The sequence below is a fragment of the Cyrtonyx montezumae genome, unplaced genomic scaffold (assembly GCF_038088225.1).
Source record: "Cyrtonyx montezumae isolate F1298 unplaced genomic scaffold, pur_monq_1.0 scaffold_8, whole genome shotgun sequence".
NCBI lineage: Eukaryota > Metazoa > Chordata > Aves > Galliformes > Odontophoridae > Cyrtonyx > Cyrtonyx montezumae.
This window is the reverse complement of record NW_027072089.1, coordinates 69,717,948-69,740,164: the sequence shown is the minus strand read 5'-3', so window position 1 is coordinate 69,740,164 and position 22,217 is coordinate 69,717,948. Positions and strand designations below refer to the sequence as shown.

At 41.6% G+C, this 22,217-nt stretch overlaps 1 protein-coding gene across 1 annotated transcript in view; it reads right to left on the bottom strand.

The window, feature by feature from the left end:
• Window positions 1-22,217, bottom strand: part of FBXL7 (F-box and leucine rich repeat protein 7) — a 160,848-nt gene that overhangs the window by 5,552 nt on the left and 133,079 nt on the right. The window contains exon 3 of the mRNA XM_065752449.1: window positions 2,277-2,888. Coding sequence (XP_065608521.1) covers window positions 2,277-2,888 — 612 coding nt within the window. The remainder of the gene's footprint in view (window positions 1-2,276; window positions 2,889-22,217) is intronic.

Sequence of the window (22,217 nt, the reverse complement as noted above, 5' to 3'; positions counted from 1 at the left end):
TCTGGAGACATCTCAGACTTGCCCACAAAGTGGATGCTGAAAGTGACAGAACTTCCACTGTGGAGAATTCTGGAAGTTAGTGAGAATGTCTGGTTTTGACATCAAAGATTTTGGTACGTTCTCGCTGCCAAACAGCCATCCAAGGAGCACAGGGATTCATGTGAACTGGGTTTTAACTAACTGGCTACAAGTACAGCATTAGCCCCCGGCACAAGTTCCTAACTTTTCATGCTCACTATAAAACCAGATCAGTGAACTCTTTCAGTGCTGAGAACTGCTCAAACATGGATGCAAGCCTTGTCCTCCTAATCACTCCCCAGATTGATTACAGAAGCAAACTTCTCACATGAGATCTCCCAATTTTAGCCCAAATATAACCAAGGCCCTAGAATGCTACCCCATTTCAGACAAGTCCAGGGAGAGTCTGCACAGCAATCAAAACTGCTGTTGGAAATGTTGTTCCTGGAATTCTTTTAATATGACATTCAGCTATGAAAGCAAGTGCAGAGTGTCATCCTCCCCCCCCCTCCCCCCCTTCCTTTTTGGCCTCCCCTGTCCTACCTTCTTTTTAACACTTATTTCCCGAAGGGCAATAAAAGAGAGCAGCCCTGGCATAGCTTGAGGCAGGGCTCAGCAAGTCGGGTAAGTTCTTTCAGCAACTGCCTTGACACCACAGTGCTGACTAGTAAGAATCTGGCCCCCCATCCTTTGAAGAAGATGGCTTTTTCTGTTTTGTTTTAAGCTCAGGAATCATTTCTTCTGTTTGAGAAAATGGAGAGGAAAAAAAGAACAAGGGCAAGTGAATTCACTTTTAGGAAAAATCTGCAGAGATGGTCAAGATGATGTGTTAAGAAACAGTTTGAATCTGCCCAACAGAATCACCATTTGCTTTTCCATGGCTTTCTCTTGCTCTGGTTGTTAAAGTGTTGTCCATTAAACCAATCATACTTTCTTTTACCTCAATTCTTTTTTCCCTCTTCACAGCTCACACTCTGCTCAGCAATTCCACTTTTCCTGTGTCTCCAGAGCCAGAATATTTGGGCTAATCAACTCTACATACCACACATTATGTATATAAGAAAAACATAAATACTCATGGGATACAGCCAACCTTCAGAGTGATATGTAGCTCCAGGTTTAAATCACAAAGGCATGGACATTTAGTTGTGGTACTAGATATGCTTCAACCTGAATATGTAGTAGTGACCCCCAGCTGTTGTCTGCATGTGCTGACAACAACTAATTCAGATATAACCTGACTGTGAATAGACTCTCTTGGTCAGAATCCCTAATCAACTGTCAACTGTGGAGAGAAGACAATAAAAAAGTGAATAATTCTGATTTATTACTATTTGTTTTGATGCTATCCTTGACATTCTGCCATCCTGGGAAATAGTAAGTGAAAGAGTGGGAAAAAGAAGAAAAGAAAGCAAAGCAGTTTGCACCAGCTGAGAAAGTTTTTGAAAAATCAGCTTATCTGGGTACAAGTGACTCATCGACATTGTTTGCAGTTCCTACTTGGCTCTGCTTGTTGTATCGCCACCAATACCTCTGCAATGGCAGAGGTGTCTGGTCTAGCTGATTATTATAAATTTTAGACTGATAACAAAGGGAGATCACAAAATAAATACTGAAATTCAAATTTACTTCAGAGATCTGTTTGAGTGCATCCTTTTAATTAAATGCTCACATATTCACAGAGAGGAAATTGTGTGTGGCTGACCTTGGGAAAAGCAAATAAATATCTTGTATCCCCAGACACATCTGGGGAAAACTGTCTGAAACATTTCTGCTGATCTAAACAGACAGCAGTGATATACTGCAACTGTAGTGAAAGGATAAAGTCTATAAGCAAGTGTATACACTGTAAAAGAAACTCTCGGTTAGCTGCATCTAGTTAAAATAGGAATAGAAACAGAAATAGGAAACCAGAAGACTTTGAAATTACACTAGGAATGACATTTGATATTTACACCTAGACAAAAGCCTAGCGCAGCTCTATGCAAATATTTGGAAGTGTCCTGGCTATCTGAATGGCTCATCCCTGTCAGCATGCCTCCATCAGAGGAGCCAGACTGCCCGTGAGCTGCAGCTGGCATATGGGCCACAGAGATTCCAGTGGTGCCCAGCACACCGGCACAGTGGGAGGGTATCTGTATTCATAGCTTGAAATGTAACACAGAAAGGAGAAGCATGCCGTTCTGGGGAGTAGGTGTCTGACTAACACGAGGCCTTTAGACTCCCAGGCACCTGTACTTAAATTTATTTCCTGTTACCTGACACATCCAGGTGTTCCAGGTTTGGACACAGTGACACGACATCAAAAACTGCCTCGTTGGAGATATTATAACAGCCGGACACCTCCAGCCGCCGCAGTTCCGGACAGCACTGGGCAATGGTGTAGAGTCCTCTGTCTGTGAGCCGCCTGCAGCCACTAACAATTACCGTCTCCAACATGAGACATACGTTGGGTGTATCCTGACAAAGCCTCCGTGTCAGCACTTTAAGAGCCCTGTCCACATTGATGGTCTCGCCGGTCAGGCGTATAGTCCTCCAGAGCCGGGGGTCCCAGGCAAGGTTGTACCACCGGCGGCAGACGCGGGCGCAGCGGCACAGCTGGTTGGTGGGCAGGAAGGAGAAGATGTGGATCATGGATTGGTCAGGCAGCCGTTCAACGTGGGCCTGCTCCTTCTGCTGCTTGGCCGCCAGCCGGATGAGGGGGTGAGTGAGGCGTGTGGGAGGGGGAGAGTGGACCATGGCCACCGTTTCCCCAGTGACTGAGGATGACGAAGTAGAGGAGCCTCGACCATTCTGGAAACCAGGAGACGTTGGTGGGAATATCAGTGCTGGGCTGGGCGTGCTGAGTGTCCGCATGCTCAGGTCAGAATCTGGAAGACAGGAGGCAGGATTTCAGTGAGCACCCATTTTACCCGAGAGAGGAAGGACACACAAGTTCTCAGAGACACAACCCAGGGTGTGTTCTCAAAGCGCTGCTCACCTTGGTGCTGACCACCCAATGGCACTAATGAAGGGCAGGCCGCTGGCCCAAGCCCTAAGGTAAAGCAGCAGAATTCTGAAGATTTCACATTGCTGTGCTCTTGACTAAACACCACAGGGAAACAAATAGATTTGGATCGGCGGAGAGTAACTGCAGTAAGCTCAGCAGCAGCTGGGCAGCCAGGGGCTGCTCAGGGAGGCACACAGCCATCCTTCGCCTCCTTGCTCCTCCAGGCATTCAGTAAGAAGCCAAGAGAAGTTCAGGAAGCAAATGCTGCTTCGTTCACCAGGCCTGGGCAGATGGGAAAAACACAGCCCCCTGCAGGTGTTTTCACTGTGTCATTAAAAAAGTGCATTTCTCATTCATGCGAACTGGGAGTTCAACAGAGAACCTAGCAACTGGCTCTGGAGGGTGTTGTCTGGGCTGCTTCTTGCCTTCAGGAAGGCACTCCTGCTCAAAGGGAGAACATGAACTCTTGTCAGACTTAGCACAGAAAAGCAAGTGGCAGAGAAACAGCATGCCTGGCGCTTTGTTACAGAACCACTGCACAACATTTACCTAGTGCTACTGTCAGGCACTTAAAGCAGTTAACCCAAAACCATACAAAACAACTTACTGCTTCTTTACCCTCTCACAGGCACAAAAATAAAGGGCATGTGCTATGAAGAAAACTTGACTTTGACAGAAGTTCATTTCAACAGTTTTGCCTTTCTGCTGATATTGCTGCCTAAAAGTCATTTCCACTCCTGTTCCCAACCCTTCACACCATGCCACACATCAAGAAGTAAATAAAGACACCTAGGTGGTATTTCTGGCAGTCAAAGGAATACTGTAGATGACATGCTGAGAGAGGAATGCTGTTCATTCTCTCTCTGACCAGTCCACACAGATCACGATGGAAATTCCAACTCTAACGTCTCCATACGGACCACAACAGACAATGAATACGGAAACCAAAACACAGCAACCAGAATAACAAGAATCAAGTATGGACTAAGAACAGGAGTTTCACAACATCAGGATTTGTTCCACACTGCATCTTTCCCTATCACTTTGGTGTTCAGATATGCCAGGGAAGCATGCAAAGCCATTTCCTTAAAGTAACACTGGCTCTGAGCTTTGTAACTGTGCATCAATGATACGGGCTAAGCAAGGCGCACCCTGAAATGCATTCAGCAAACCTACCCAAATTTGCATTTAGGCAGAGCTTTTAAATTAACTATATCTTAGTTGAATTTGATCAGTGATGCACAGATTTTCCCATTGAGCACTTAGTTTTTACTTTGAGCAGCACAGGCTCAGTCTCACCTCACTATAGCAGCAGCAAACAAAGCTTTGCATTTTCTGTGTCTGTGAGGTGAGATGTGCAACACCTTGGTTGGAGAAACCAAGACATAAGGCGCATAAGTTTGCCCAAGGTCACCTAGCTCAGCTGAAGACACACCAAAATTGGAAGAAAAGGCGGAAGAAAAAACATTTTCTTCAAGGCTTCTAAGTCTGGTCTAAGGCTGTGTGAATCTAACCCAGGGATCTGTATACTTCTGAGCAAGAACGATATCGTAATGCAGAGTAGGTTTTGCAGACGCTCTGCTTCCCTTTGAGACCCCTAATACTCCCCTGGCAGCCATTGCAAATCATTGCACGGAGGAGCGTTATTTGGAAGGGGTCTAGTATACTTTGGTATTTTTAAAATGAGATTTACAGCTGGAGAGAAAAAAAATCCCACCAGCAGCAGCCAAGCTCCTGCAGACAAGCACTGGCTCCATGGACCACTTAGGCAACAGTCCCCTAGATTAATCCCTGCAAGGCCTTACCATATGTTTGACCTCCCTCCCATCACCACCAAAGCCAATGACAGTGCCTGAAGTTAAACATGTACATAGGATGTGGCAGATTTGGAGCCTTCACTTATTGTTCTTTTCTTGAGGCTTTAAGATGATTTTAATACTAAAGAACTCTTCTTTTTTTTTTTTTTCAAGTGCACTTCCTACTATTACATCTACTTGAATTCCTCCCCTTTCCTTTTACTTTTTCATTTGCTTTGGGGTTTATTGTACTGTTCGTTGTTTGGAGGTTTTTTTTGTCATTTTCTCTCAAGCCAATGCAAAAAGGAAAAACAAACAAAAATACAAGAAACACTCGTTTCTACACAGCAAAATAGACGGATGACAAATCAAAAAGTTTTATTTTTTTGTTGTGAATGACTTCTAGCACTGTGACAGTGATTATCTCCTGTAAGACTGTCTCCCAGCACTATCTGAAAAAAAGAGTTTCAGTCTGTGATTGTCAAAAACACCACAAAACCATCTCTATGGGCTTACATTCTTTGCTAGTCTTATACTTAATTATAAAACAGTTTCTAATACTCCACAATGCTCCCCTCCTGTGATCAAAGCACCAAGCCAGTACGGTTAATCTCCATGCCTTTTGGACCAGAAGTGGCATTCCTTCCTCGTTCCTGTGCTAACTGTGCACAGTCAATACCTCAGACATTCTTGATGCATAATGAATCACCATAATGTGGTTTTTAACTTAAGACTTGGAGCTAAAAAAGTGGTGTCCTTCTGTTTTATGGGTATGCTTCGTGCTCTCTTCACGCTCTCCTAATGTTCTCATTAGGGTAGCAGCTCCAGATGTGCACCCCGTATGTCCTGAGGGCGTTCCATGTGAAACTTGCTCCCACACACCTTCAGGACATGGACTTCTGAACAGATACATATACAGGTCCATATGAACACATCCTCTCCTCCTCCCCCTAAGCACACTGCGTAAAGGGAAAAGGAAACACAGGAGGTGAGTTCAGGAGATTTTAGCCAGTAAAAGCTTGGAATGCTTTTTTGGTAGCTTTTACAGCTTCAGCAAAACACTTGGCCCACTGCATGTTTTCCAGGCTTTTCTAGTACTGTTGGGAGGGACGTCCTGCAACCCTGCATCAACTCCAGTTTTGTTTTTCACTACTCACGGAGTGCCAGCTATCAGCCTGAGCCAGACCAAGAGAGGGCAGCTTACTGATGTTATGACAATGAATGCCATCCTCTAAGTGCAAACCAAGTAACCGACTGCAGTTCTCAACACAATCAACCACAAAATGTACAAAAGCACATCTTTTCCTGAAAAAAAAAAAAACAACAAGACCCACAACTGTTTACAAGCCTGAAATGCAGCTTTACATTTTTGTGATCTTCAAATGTAAAGAAAAAGAAAATTAGACATCAGCCCTGTGTTTCCCTTCCTACAAACTTGTTTACCCCACTCTCTCCCTGGATCACCAATGCATTTCTGCAAGACGCTTTTTATTATAGCTTTGCTCAGGCTCTGAAAATGGTTTGTTGATGTAAGGCAAAATTTCTTCACAATCTTTAAAGAAATCTCAAAAGATGCATGCCAGAAACAGAGCTATAAAAGCTGACACAGAGGGAGAAAATGCACTGAAGGGAGTTCTTTTATTCCATTAGGAATCTGGTTTATTTCAGAGTTTTTTGTTTCTGTTTTTTTATTATTTTTTTTATTTTTCCTTAGTTCTATTTTTTCCCCCAGTTTGCTTCCCATACATACATCTGGGGAAAAACAGCCTTCTACACACATGATTATAACCAAGATCTCTGTGCATTCTGGCCACGACAACAATAGAGTCTCTGATTTCAGAATCAGATTTAAAAAAAAAACCCACAACAGTGCCATGCTTTTGTTAGACCAGCAAGAGATATTCACACCAGATACATGATGCCTGGATCCCAGTGTGGACTTCTTGAGACTGAACCACTGCCTATGTTGGAAGCCTGCTGGATTCAACCACACCTTTAGTAAGGGAGCTACGTGTGCACCTGTTTTACAGTGATACTTATGCAGAGCTCCTCAAGCTTGAAAAATTAAAATGGAAGTTTCAAGAACTATTAACAAAACCTCAGATCCTTCTGTGACAACTAAAATGGATGCTTCGTGTTGATCTGCTGTCACAGCTGAGATTTTTAGCAACACTAGGGCAAGAATTTAGATAAAAACTATGTGTAGGCTCTAGAGAGTCAGTACAGGAGAGGAAAACAAAAAGGAATTGGCATTTTTATCAGAACATCAGATGCCAAACAACATGATCAAGAACCATTTAAGCATAACACAGAAACACCACATACTCATCATCTCAGCAGTAACAATGCTGCATAAATATTAGCTACCTAACTGAGTGCAACATTGGTGAAAATCTTACACTTTACCACTGTGCCACCACCTTTGCCTATGCCAGAAGTACTCCTTTACTGAGGCTGTGGAAAGCAGGAGCTTAATGGCTGTAGAAGCACAAGTATAGAAATGGGGACACGAATCTGACAGGCTTCTGCCACAGGGACACCATGGACTGATTCAGCACAAGACTCCTGGATATAACATACTAGTGTCAAACCTGGCTGCATGCCTTTTGAAGGAACAAAAAACCGTAGCTAACACGGCAGGCTACAACAGAGTCATTGGTGTTCCAATGCTCTGGACTCAAAAACTCCCAGAAAAACAAGTACCTAGAGAAGAGCATCTCCCACATCTGAAATGCCATCATGTGATCTTCAGTCTGAGGCAGCACTGCTGACCTTGCATCCTCCCAGAACCAATAGGTCAGGAGGGACTGGCTGGAACAAAGCTTACTGCATAACCTCACGGGAAACTGCAGCAGTCAAGTATGCTAGAAGGGGTTGCTCAGCAGAGGTACCTACGTGATTTTGCAACTTTTTGTGATCAAGAATGTACAGAATGAGTAACAGGGCTGGATTAGCACTCTTGAGGTCCCTCTCCAAGTACACTTAAACCATCCCTGATGTGCATGTCCGCCCTGTTCTTTACTTCAAAGGAAAGCTATAATTCAACTCACTGAAGTGCCTGTTCCAGTGTTGTCACTTTATCAAGTTTCCAAGTTTTTCCTATTACCCAACTCATATAAGAAGCTGTTTCTTGCCCTCTACTAGTGCTTGTGAAGAACGATAGCTCTCCATTATTTCTTCAAGGATTTCTGGCAGCTATTTGGTCAAACTTCGCTCTTTCTTCCTAAACACTTCACTCACAGCATCTCTCAGTTTCTCCTTTAGACTTTCTCCAACCTGTGTGCATTTATCCCAAAGCACAGTACTCCAAAACAAGTGCAGACCTACAAGGCTTCACCAGCACTGACTACAGCACAGTCCTTCTCTCCTATGTTTCATGGAAAACTCATTGTCAGCCTTCCAGATTTCAACAGTGTCAGAAGGATGATGCATCCAGTATGTGATTCAATCTATTGTCCAGATTCCCATGTGTCACACAGCTGCCTGGCCATTTGTTTTCATCATCTATTTCTACCTACTCTACTAGTCTTCCCCACACCTGTCTCCTTAATCTTCAGTTCTTTAAAGAGCATTTTTTCAGCCCAGAGCAACCTTTTAAAATTGTGCTCGTTTTCAGTTTTCCAAATATACCACATGTCATACATTTTAACCCATTCCTCTGTATACACGTAGTTACATATGCCAATTTAACTCAAACAGACAGCTTCTGGTGATGGATAGAAAACTAGAAAATTATTAAAGAAAACTGCAAGGTAATGCTCTCTTTGAAACATCATCACAGCTGATAAATATGCAGTTATAACTGTGCAATACTCTATCGCCGTTCTGTGGCCACATGACAATGACTTCATTTAGTCGGCATTGCTTCCTGGCTTATTTCCAACACATATGCAAAAATCTAAATAAACCTGAGATAAGTTACAGCTCCTGTTTCCCTCTCACCAAACCGTTTATTCTTACTAAGACAAGAAATTAGCTAGGAAACTTAAGTAAAATGAAGGGATCCAAGAGACTTAAGAAATTAATTTTCAGCTTTGCTGATCTTGTGAGATCTTGCAGGTCACGCAACTCTGAGAGCAAAAGATCTATGACAAAACTTAATATTTCAATGTAAAAATGAGCAGCATCAGAGCTCATGAAGTAATTACATCCACATGCTCCTGGAAGGAATGGTTCCACAGAACTTAAGAGAACCCTTTACAGTTTTTAAAAACCTCCCATAGAACATAATAAGAAACTGTACCTTTTGAACAAGACTAGAGACATTGTTACAAGACGACGTGGAAGAGGAATATATGTTAAAGTAAATGTGAAGCCATTTCACAGTTGTTTCTATGTGACATTTTACACTTTGGATTACACTGGTGTAAAATCTCTATGATGTTGAGCTCCAGTTTTCTTTAGTCCATAAACTCCTCTGAATACCTTTAGAGACCTGTCTTGCATTCCTGGCATATTCACGCTACATGCTTGAAGTCAAACAGGACTCCAAGTGAGATAATTGGTACAATTTTATTAAGTAAATAATTCTTCCTTGCAGTATTTTTGTCAAAAGCTGGAACTTATTTACTCCCTACCGACTTTGTCCCTTGCCACTTGGCAAGGATTTGTTCTATTCACATCTTTTTAAACAGAGCTAAAAATAAAAAGATTGAGAAAAAAAAAAAAGATTAAACAATCATTCATGGTATTAATTTTCTTCATATTAGTTCATCATATTAATTTATGAAGTCAAGCCATGGTAATTCTGTCTTTGGTACCAGTGTGATAGTTAGTCAGTTCTGATGAAAGGGTTTGTCAGTGTGTCATTTCTAGGAAATTACACAGCAATAAACAGAATCGTGTGTTTTTAACATATTCAGTAACTACCTAACCCCAAAATGAATTCCTTACACGCTGAAGTACAAGCTCTTCTAAACTCCTTCAGATCAGACCCTTTCCCAACTCTTTACTGTATGCCAAGGAACTCCTCCAGCGGAGTGAATTTCTATCTACATGAGCAAGGAATGCAGCCCAAAAAGAGACTGATGGAGTCAAACAGTTACTGCTGAGAACGCAACCCTGAAAGCCCTGAGAAGTGGGTGCTAGTTCTGGGACATCTTGCTTCATCCTGAAGCCTGAATGCTCACTACTTGTTGCTTCTTTAGGTGTTCTGCTGCAGTGTATCTTTTGCTTTTGTTTCATCTGAAAGTAACTGTTTCATATGCCTGTGATAGTAACTAAAGCATGGTAAGTGAGGACTAAGAAGAGAGTTGTTTCCAAAGTGAGTGTCTGACTTCAATGAAAATGCTAATGTAGATGAACTCACTGGCCAGTGAAGAGGCACTCACCCTCCACCTTCCCCATATCCTGAGGTATCTCCTTTCCAAAGCAACCCATGCCACTTTGAGGAGGGGCATCAAGCTGCCCACTGGATTCTCAGTCATCAAGGGTTTGGACACATCACATTGTCCCCCATTTTCAGGATTACATCTACAGCAATCCAGTTCTTTTCAGTGCATTACTTTGAAATATTCAAAATACAATTCTGGTTAACAAGGAAATAGGCATTTACAGAGTCCCAGGCTTCTACATAAAGGCTTAAATTAAAATTAGACAACAGAAAGATGTTGAGTTTGCTCAGCTTCAAACTTCCAAGTGACACCAAGCTGGAGCAAAATGATGCTACTCTGTCTTCGAATGATATGCTGGCATTAAGTTTTTCTTGATACAAACAGGCCTTTGCGATCAATTGAGATGGAAAACTTAAACAAATGCCTCATGACTCTCAAAACAGAAAACACATAAATCCAAGCAGCCATTGCAATCAGCTGTAGCTCTTCTAATATTTCACTTCTTGAAAATGGGAGCATCTAGAATAAAGGGTCTAACAGTTTTCATTACTACACAACAACTTCAAGCTAAGTTGCTGTATGCAAGTTTGTGAGAGGGAGACGTTTGCAAGACTCATGTTTTTTCAGCAAACAAAGCATGGTAGACCTGCAGAATCCCAAAATTTAGTTTGGTAAGACGTGCATTGCTCTAAACAGAAAATAATATACAGACCAGAGGAATGCTTGCCTCAGGGAAAGCTGACAATAGAACGATACACGCATGGTGTTGGGTAATCAAGACGATTTGCATCTAGTTGGTTGCAAATTTTTCAGCAGACAAATAATTCCCCCAAGAATGACTATTTCCAGCACATCTACCAGAAGTTAATCATTTGTGGAACAGACTATTGTTTTTCATAATCGAATACTGGTGTTTTTAAAAGGCACGACTCTCAGAAATGATTGACTGGAATTAACAGGGGGTCTATGATTTGACCTCAAAAATTGGAGAAATAACGATAAACAATAGGGTAAACATGAGCTGAAACAGTAGCGAGAGACTTAAAACCACAAATCTGTGCTCCTCTCAACATTCAGCTTTTGATGCTAAAGATTCATTGAATCAGTGCAATTTACAATAGTCTAACCATTCTCCCTAAAATAAATTCAGGCTTTATAAATTGAAAAGCTGCAGAGAGAACTCTCCAAATTATAGGACAGAATTGTACACAGCACAATAAAAAGTCGATAGATTTAAAGGGGAAAAAAAATAAAAGGGAAAAAAGTAAACCCCAGTTCCTACTGGATTCTATTGTGGGACATCTACAGACTGCCTCCCTGCCCCAGTGTCGCAGCTGAGGAGTTACATGCCAAGGCAGATGGAGGAGCAACCCTCTCATACATAGAAGAGACACGGGCACCCCTTCTCCTCTGCACCTACAAGTGCCTCTGCCACCTGGGTTATCAGCAAGGGAGTGATAATAAAAAGTGCTGCAATGGAAAAGACAATACAGCTCTCTTCCGTAAAAATTGCTGATTTCTTATTATGTCATCGCTTACTTCAGGGTGACCTTATGCAGGTGAAATTCTCTGAATCCTGTACAATTATGCTGAGATGGTGAGAGTTTTCCAGGCAGACATGTTTACTCTTAGGCTAATGCTTTGTCAGACTCGAAGGGATGCCACCAAGTGCCTGACTTGGCTATGCAGGATGGCCACGGCCTGCAGATAATCAGCAAGATTGTACAGAGTGTGACTGAAGCTGACAGGGAACACCTGCTCCCCATCAGCTCAGATTTGTTTACACTTTAGGCTCCAAAGTTTATTTTCTTTCCTACAAATGAGATTCCTTCAAAAGCACCTGCTAGTATCTTGACAAGCATTCTCTGATTTTGTGAGCAAATACCTCACTTCTAGGGCCATGTTCCTCTCCCTTTCGACATGTGGCCAAACTGAGAAAGCAAGGCTGGTCTCCAGGGCTTTTCAGGAGAATGGCAGAAAGTTCAACTTAATCCAGAGTTTTACATTTCTTACAAATCCATATTGCTACCACTGTGCTTACAGGCAAAAGAATAAACTCAGCAAAAATCTGGCCTAAGCCACTCTCCAGAGGAATCAGCTTGTGACCTGGACCTGATGGGGAAAAAAGAAAAGAAATGTAATCTCCAAAGCAGAAACACAGGACAGCAGCACTAACTTATCCAACAACCCTTTATGAAAGATGCATGAAACAAAGATTTTTTAAAATAAAAGACATTTCACATTCTTCGGGTCCTAGAGTGACAATCAGCAGTCCCCTAATCTGCTGCAAACATATGCAATATTCATACAGTGATGCACTGAGCAAGCACATAATGCTTATTCAGAACCACAACGATTAACGTTTTGTTTATGGGAAATTTGGGAGTTGAGCAGGGAAAGAGACATGGCCACTGGTTGCTCTCTCCTACTTGAAAATGTAAACTGGCTCAAGCCCAACAGTGCTGAGTTGCGTGGATTCCTGACCACCAGCACAACACAGGCCCAGACTGTGTCAAAACAGATGGTACTTAAAACTGCAAGAGCACTGCATTAGCCATCCTCTAAAACCCAGCCTTGTTGTCTGAGTTCCCACTTGCTGTGTCTGTGACTTGTGATGTATAAATTGCAGATTCTTATTTATATGCAATAGCATATGGTACTCTGACATTTGAGGAGTATCAGATGTACACACACGTAAATAAATCAATAATTCAGCACTCTATATTTATGGCAACTTCAATAACTTCCCCGTCTACTGGAAGCCATAATAAATAATTGCTTTATTTTACAGAGAATATTAACTGACTGTAATAGTTCCTTTTCAATTCACTGCAATTTCAATTTACTGAAATGAGACAATCAAAACTGTTCACTGATGTTTTTTTTCACTTCATTAAATCACAATCAATAGGGGGAAAAAAGAGTGATGTTTACACCTATAACATCATGAAAAGAGTTATTATTCAAAGCAAGAACTCTAGAAAAAAAAGCATCATTTAAATCCTTCAGCCTCTATTTTTAATATCCTAGCCTAACTGTATCAAACATTATCACTATTTCCAGCTTTATACACAGTTTCATGTTTATCACCAGATTTAATACCTCTAATTTATGGAGATATCTTAGGCAGTAGGCTTAAAGACAATGGAAGCATTAGGAAACAAGAAATATTTGTCATCATGATAAAAGACAAAGTTACTTTATTTTACAGAGCCCCAAGAAGTGATCCATGCAGGGCACCTCATGAGCTTACAACAAATATCTAAAGAGGGGGGCTGTAAAGAAGCCAGGCTCTTTTGAGTGGTACCCACTGCTAGGACAAGAGACATCAGGAACAACTGGGACACAGGAAGTTCCCTCTGAACATCAGGAAGCATTTCGTTAAAAGATGAATACACTGAAGGTCCTTGTAGCTTATAACTTCAGTATGAAAGGCAGTGTTCTCTGACCTCTGTCCTCAGTAGCACACAGAATTGCTAGTCTTCCTTCTCAGCACAGGAAAAGTACTATATTCTCTGTCTTCATCCCTTTGTGGTAAAAGCATAGCTGAGACTAAAGATTTCTGGGCTGGATGCATTATTTTAAGCTTGTGGACAAGGACTATGCGCACTACTAAATTTGTACTGACGTCTCAGTGAATTCTCAGATAGAATCACTTCAGTTCAATCAGTGCTTCTTAAGAGGGACTTCAGAAGTCAGGATGATTGACAGGAAGCACAGATGAAAACCGTGCTTGGTTAAGCTGCAGAGAGAGGAAAACACTGTCCTACTGGCACAACACTACTAGATTCTATTAGCGAAGTGATGGCAGGGCTGCGTTTACCAGAAATGTGATGTAAATTAATTTATATTTAATGAGCCTCAGGTTCTAGACAAGGCATTTGATACCGTGCGGCAGTTCCGCTAGGTACTGAAGTTTCAGGTGAACAAACTACGGTAATGACTTCATCTCCTCCTTCCCACTCGCACAAGACTTCAAGCAACAGCCTTGCACAAAGAAGAAATCTTAGAAAAATGTATTTCTGGCATTTTTCAGTATAATTTGGAAACATGGAGCACAGCCAACAAAGAAAGATCAGTAAGGCACAGTTTAAAACTTCTACTGAGGAGGTTAAAAGAGTTTGTATTAGGAAATGTTTTTGATACCCACACTGACTTCACATTTTCCATCTCACTGGCTTTACAAGCACAGAGGCTGATACTGCAGTATCTGGGTGCCAAGTCCTTCCTGAGATGTGCAGAGTCCCCTGCACTACTGGTGACTGCCAGAAGGTTAGAGCAGCCAGTGACTCAGTGGATCCCAGCTCCCCCACTTCACACTAAAACTGAAGCACTGCAATCTCGACTCACTCACTCTGTTCTATTTGTGGCAGAGTCTTTTTCTGCTAACATCACTAATTGCCTGGAAAGTATTTCCCTCATTTCCTTATGCTGAGCTGCACTTCACTCATGCTGGATGTGTGACTATTTAGAGCATGTACCATGTATAGTAACGTGTGGCTGTGAAAGCATTACCATGAGAAAAACTGAATGAAGAAATGGAATGAGATTTCTAACACTGCTACGACTAAGCTACTACAATGCAGTTAAAAATACATTTTAACTTGTTCCTTCACTTTAATTCCATTTACAGAAGTGTCAACCATAGACAAGAGAGTAATAATACTGGTATTACACACAAATCAGGAAAATACTTGTGTAACTCTGAGGGTGATTCTAGAACTACAAAATGTAAAGGTTGCCACTATTTAATCTTACCTACTCTGAAAGAAAGTGAAATCTGTTGCCAAATCCTCATTACTCTGGTAGTTTGTGGGTATAGGTGTCTGCATCATAAGCTGTATCTCTGGTTCAGTTTGGACTGACTGTTTTGACATAGGACATGGAAGGAAATGAAGGTGAAAAGGGCATTAAATGACAGGATGTTCTTAGTGACAGGAGTGTAGATGCAGCTTGTGTCTTATAGAGGTCTGTAGCAATAAAGCACAGAAATCTTTCCATTTGAATATTGCTCTGCTAAGTTTTCCTTAGAAGCATCTCCATACCACATGAAATGAGTCTTTTGTTCACTACTTGCTGAAACAGAATGCTGTTCATCAACCAGGAGACAGAAAACAAGCTATTATTAGTAGTCAGAAAACTTCTTTACTCATGGGTTTTGTAGTACATGAATTCTGTCAGCGCAGCATCAGATGGCGGTTTAACTGCATAAATACCTAAGAGAAAGTAGTTTACACCTTACAGAAAGGCACTGCCACAGGGTCTACATGAGCAGAGTTCATGGCTCATGGTCAGACAGATGGCTTATACTGAGCAAAATCCTGCCTCTACCATCCTGCCTTTTTAAGGAAAACACAAGTCTTTACATTTATTGAAATGAAGCAATATTTGACTCACAAAGTCTCTACAGTGAATGGCCTGTGCTGGTTCAGAAATCTCTATTTCATAAATGCTGGAAAGAGAGAAGATTGTATTCCCAAATGATCTGCTGTGTTATAAAATAGCCCGAAGCTATCTGAAAACCACACAGTGAGAAAAGGCTTCAGAGAGGTGTGCAGTGCTTCCACCCAAGAGGGCTGATTCTTACAGACCTTCTTCACAGACCTTAGCTCTCCCTTCTTCCAAAACTAAGGTGAGATGCCTGCCTTGGAATTGAGCACGCTCTGATCCATTAGTCATTTCTCCTCATTACTCTTTGTATCTACAGTATTCACTGGTGATGTGATTGAGACTTCTTTACTGAGTATAATGAGTTTCATGCAAGTGCAACAGTAACTGGGGAACAATTCAGACACAGTAAGTTATTTTAGCTGAGACCACAGCTGGCAAATCTCTGCTTTGGCAAATCGCTTACGTCCTTGTAATGCAAGGAAGCCTTGTCTGCCTGCAGCACACTTCAGCATGGTTACCACCTTTCTTTGTGAAGGGCTATTTAATCCTCAAAGGGAATCTAGATACTTGTTTATGAAGAACTCCAAATATCAATACCATAGAGCAACCTCATCACACCTGAACTGCATCCAGCAGCCTTGCTATACACACAGGTGTAGATGGATGAAGCATGAGATTACTGCTGATACCAAAAACAGATCTAGGAGTAGCTGGCATTGAGATGACCGGGTGGTCCAGCTTCGGCAAATCATCTAAATAATATCACCTTATAACATAGGAAAGTGATCACATCTGTGGCGTGCATCTGAAACCAACTGTATTAAGAGGGAAGTGAAAGACAACCAGTCATCTTGAAGAAAGCCATCATCTGTACAAACCAGCTGCTTTCTGGCTGGGGGTGACTGTGGGGACTGCTACAAGCAGGATGGACAGCTCAGGGGTGCACATGAGCTGCTGCAGATGTATACAAGCAGGGAACTGGCACCCTCAGACAGGGCAGGGGCACTTGTAACCCACACTTGCTGGTGGAGATGGTTTGTGCAGTAGTGCTGTGTAGCATTGCTGTGGACCTGTGGGAGTGAGAGACCAGAACTCTGAGGGGATTAGTTATTTGAAGTTGCTTATTTATAGTTGTTTATTAACAGATCCCAAGTTCCCAGTGTTGTGATTTATCTGTGACATACTCATCCCTGATGTATAGTTCATTGACTGCTGATTAATTTCATGCCTTTAATAAAAAGCTTCAATCTTAGCTTTGGTTTAAAATATATTAACTGAATAGCATTCCCATGCAGCACACGGCTGTTATTCATCACTCACTGCTCTTTGTTCCGGATATATATTATTAAGGATGAGAAATCTGACCTACAGCTGGTGTTGATGAGAATTTAAAAATAAAGCTAAGGATTAAAGAACATTGTTTAACCAGCTGCAGCAAACCACAGTGTAGAAAAGGTGTGGATAACTCCATCAGCAACCTAGCTCTCAGCCCAGATATGTGCAGCACCAGCAGCATTACACAGTGGGGCAACAGAGAGATTCTTCACATCTTCACTGAGGAACAAGGCTCTGACTTAGTGAGAACCACAGCTGCTGCACTGTCTGGCTCTCCAGGAAGAGAACTCAACCTTGGAATAATCCAATTATCTCTCCACATATATATGTGCATGTTATTTCCATATATAACTATATCTGGCTGTATTTATGAGCAGATTACTACAACTGCAGATGGCCAGTAATGAAAGAGTGGTTCTGAATTTTCTTGCTAAGTATGGAAAGAGCTGAAAGCCATAGAAGCACTAGAGATGAACAAAAAGTTTACCCTTCATTTATGAAAGTGTGCACCAGGGGAAAACAATATACAACTAAGATGGCTAGAATGTAAAATTAAAGACAATTAGATATATTATTTCAATTATTTTGCTAGAGAGGGGTGCTGAATTCCAAATGAGGATATTCTGCCCAATCTCTCAGTTTCAATGGAAGGATTTTACATCATTAGCTTTATCTTTCTTGCTCTGTTATTTTTTTTAGTCTTAAAATACTTAAGATGAAGAATTGGTATGTTACAGTAGACTAGCCTCTGCAGAATTATAAAAAAATTAACCCATTTTTAAGCTGATTTAAGTTTAGTTTATTACGCTAAAATGAATTAAAGCTTAATTAGATAAGCTAGAGAATATTTTTCTGACAAGTATTTCATATACTTTTACAATAAGGGGCACTTCAGCGGGCTTCATCCAGTATGCATACAACTGAGACATCTTTCCACAGCAACTCTCAAAGAACAGGTATTTGCTGTAAAACATTAGGAGATTCCGAATACATAAATACTGTGACTGTAAAGTTGTGCCATGAAGTCTAGGGAGTATCCAGTGTAGATCCTTGCATCTCAGCCTGGCAACTGACCATGCTACCATCTTTTCTAGGTTCCTACCTATTGGAATTCTCCCATATTACACATCGCCCTTTTCAGCAATACAAGCAGTACAAGCACAGGACCAACATACTCGAAGAATGATCTCGGGTAGTAGCTGGTACTCAGCCGAGCCTCAGTGCCCCAGCAGGAGATGTACTAACAAAGGATCTCAACTTCCCATCATGGGAAATCCAGAGCTGGGGCAGCCACAGAAAGCCCAGCTACTGTTGTGGGAGACATGCTGCAGAAATGGGACATGTTCCCACATTATGGAAAGCATAGTGGTTTCTGAGGATAACACACTCAAGAAGCTGGCTTCAGTGTGTAAAAGGGCTGCCATTTCACTCATTTCCCTTTTGTAATCCTTCTGTCCGAACCTATAACTACTGCACAATATGATGTCAAAAACATCATACAGATAATGACGAGTGGAGCCAAAGGATGAAGCCAGACATTTATTCTTATGTTTTTACTGATATAAACTGGATTAGGAAATTCAGTTTATACTTAATTGTGTATCTTAAACTAAGCTGTTGTAACTATTACACTAACCTACATGGAATTCAGATGCTGCTGGCTGTCTCAGCAACCTTGATGTCAATTCATATTCTGCTTCTTTCAAAAGGCTGCATCCAAAAGAAACACTGCATCAACATTCCACAAATATGTTGTAAAGACTTACCCAGCACGTGCTCTGACAATCAGGCACAATTTTATGAGTCAGAGTGAACTTAAGCAAGAGACCTGATGCTGCTGCATTTGACAGTTTCAGCACTCTGAGAAAATAAACTGCCTGTCTTCTTCTGATAGATGAACAGGACATCTCAGCAGATTGGCTTCATGCTTCCCACCAACATGCTCACAGCCAGCACAGCACCCAGCAGGACTGAATAGCCTCTTCAGCAAGTGGCATGTGTGTGCTCTTCTTAACCTGGGGAAGCTCCACAGGGAAGCTCCACAGAGAAGCTCCACTGCACCTAAGCTAAATCCTTCATCAGCATGCCCTCCACAGTACTGACTGCATTCCCACCCAAGCTTTGGCAGCTTACTGATCACACTGAGTAAATCAACAATAATCAGTCAGCAGCCTGAGAAGGAGCTCTCAGATGGCAAGCACAAGCTGGGCTCTGAAGAGGTATTTCTTTGCAGTTGTGCATTCTGTTTCCACAGTGCTAAAGCAAAAGAGGCTTACAGAGCTGAAGATTTCTTTTCTCACTGGAATATCACAGGTTGGCATGACCATGTGGTTCCCACCAACTTGACTGTCTAACTTTTCTCTGTCATACCCTAGAAACCAGAGTGAACAATGCATCTAATAGTTGTGTTCATCTTGCTAAGTATCAATCTGTGTCCTGAGGTCTCTCTAATTGTCTATGCATGCAAATATTGCTGCTAAATGCAATCTGTTGTTTCCCAACATCAGCTGTAAAATCAGTGCAGTTGTAGATAGACTTAACTTGCCTACTATCAGAAGCATTAGTTGCAGCAGACAAAATCTGAATATGCAGATACAGAATGCTTTAAAGAAAAAAAAAAAAAGTAGATTGTAGATGCTTGGGAAAAAGTCTGATGCATAATAAAACAAAACCTCCTGAAAACCCTCAAGTTAGAGATGCTAGCCGAGTTAAAACCCTCTGGACACATTACAGTGCCTGCAAAATTATGCAGGTTGAAAGCACAAGCATCTTGTAATCAACTCTAAAATACCTGGGAACCCTAAGTTTAATGATTTGAAATACAGGAATTTTTCAGCTACAGCTTTGTTCATTTGCATGGCTGAATATATCCAAGCAATGAGATTCTGCTAGTAATCCCATAATCATAGAATCATGGAATATCCTGAGTTGGAAGGGACCCACAAAGATCATGGAGTCAAACTCCTGGCTCCACACAGGACCACCCAAAATCCAAACCGTGTTTGAGGGCAGTGTCCAAACAGCTCCACAGCATGTGAGGTTGTTCCCACTGCTCTCTGGTGCAGTCCCTGTCCCTAAACCCAATCTCTCCTAAACCAGGGAGTTATCTGGTGTTAAGGGTCTGGGGTAGGAAGGCTAAGTTATAGCTTTTACTACTGCTTTCTACCATCTGGCCAAACATGACACATTTCAGTTTTTTATATACTGTACTATAAACACATACTAAATTTAACTTTTGTATACGAGCCTTACACCTGCAAAATCCAAAGTATTGAGCTGCACATAATAAGAGAGATTTACCATACATGGGATGGTTTGTTTGTGCCTCTAACTCCTCTCCAACAACACCACCCATCACCATGGCTTTCTGCTGAGAATCTCCCAGAGCTTGCTGCTATAAACACACATAGCAAAGCGCTGCTAGCAAGTAAACTTGGCAGAGGCCTGCAAAATACACAACTTAACAATCAAGGGCCTTGTTGAGTTGTGCTTTTATTGAATGCAACCACGGCCCTTGTCTCCCCTTTCTGTTTATAAGGCTTACCAAGTACATAAACTATTGCTCTTACATTATGAGGACCCACATTTATGACAGCAATTATCCTTTGTTTGTTTAGAAAGGCTATTTGTCTGTCTCCTGTATTCTAAATGCCTCCCTGCCTCCATTGCCTAAAGGGAAGCAAGATGTTTGGATTTTTATTTGAGGGTGGGCTCCATCTGAAGTTCCCTTAATGAGAGGAAATCTCTGCCATACCACTGGGTGGGAGAGGAGGAGAGGGGAGAGATAAAGCCCTGTTCCAGATCAAATGGAAGCTGGGCAAGGGATCTGTTTGAAGGAACAGATAACGTGATTGCTTTTATACCTCTATAAAGCTCATTATAAAGTCAGGCTGGTTTTGCTTAAAAATTCATTCTATGAATCCATAAAGAAGTGCCTTGTTGTCACTGTGCACTAGAGCAGGGTAGGGACTGAACACTTGCCTGGCCCTTCTCTGTGCTGATGAGATGAGAACTCACTACAGGGGGATTAAAAAGAGCATGCTATCCCTGGAGGTTACATGAAACTATGACTTCCAAAAGAATAAAATATATATTTGTAACACTTCTCTATTTGGAATTAATACTGCCAACATAAAACCTTTGAGGTCTGCAAGTGAGCATACTTGGCTGACTGACTATACTTCCCAGTGAGTTGTCAAGTACCTAGCACAGATAGATTTCCTTTAATGGGTTCAGAAAAATGATCCTACATATCCGCTGTGTCATTCCTATAGCTCCTACAAGTCTTTAGATCTGAACAGACCTGAGGCCTGCAGCCAGCCCCAAGGAGCACTGCTCTTCCTTCCTCACCAGAACTTGCATTACTCTCTCTCTGCTACACAAGGCAACACTCAGATGGAGGCTTTGAAGCCATTTATTTATTGAAAGCTTAGTTGCCTGTAAAACAGCAGCAGGGAAAGGTAACATAAACTTTAGTTCCCTCCTTTCCTCAGTCACATTTAGCACAGGCAGCAATGATCTAAACTGTGCTGTAACGTGAGATGTTCTGTATAACTAGAAACTCTCCATCACACTTTGAAGTGTGAAACTCAACATAAGACATTCTAGGAGAGAAATCTGGTACACATCTAGAGGAGTGGATCTGTCACCTTGGAAAAAAAAAATCATTTTACCACAAGCACTGTAGAACTGAGCCAAAAGAAGGGAACTCACAGGGCTGGGGGATGCAAGGAAAGCCAGTTGGTGGAAGGAGTCCCTACATACCCACCAGCCACCACAGCACAGAACAGAAATGAGCATTGAAAAGATCTCAGGGGAAAGCTGTAGTTGTTCTTATCAACAAACCTTGATGAGAAGACACTATGGAAGTGAAACATGTTTTCTATATAAAAGGACTCTTAAATGACAAGGAAAACTCAAGCCTTAAGGTAGAGTTCAGTGGTAGTTTTGTTCTCCATGTAGCAACTGCGCATCACCCAGGAGACTCCTTCCCTAAAATTCTATGCGTTAGTGCAGAGAAAACATCAACACTTGCAGGACAAAAGTGCATTTTGCCCTTTAAAAGCTAGAAGATAGTGGCATTCATTAATATGGTTTGCATGTCCAATTGCAAGATGATTAGCAGATATGTTGTAATAGGAGTTTCTGGCACTCATGCTAGACTATAATAAACAAGCTTATCTTCTGTGAGGCAAGATAACCCATACTCTCAAACAAGGCACCTCTGAAATAAAATTACAAATTCCCCTTCTCTTGGAACCTGCTTCCAAGGTTAAATGATTGCATTCACATTTTTAGTAGAAATATGAAATATTAATCCTGAAAAGCATAAAGATGAGATCATACAATAACCAA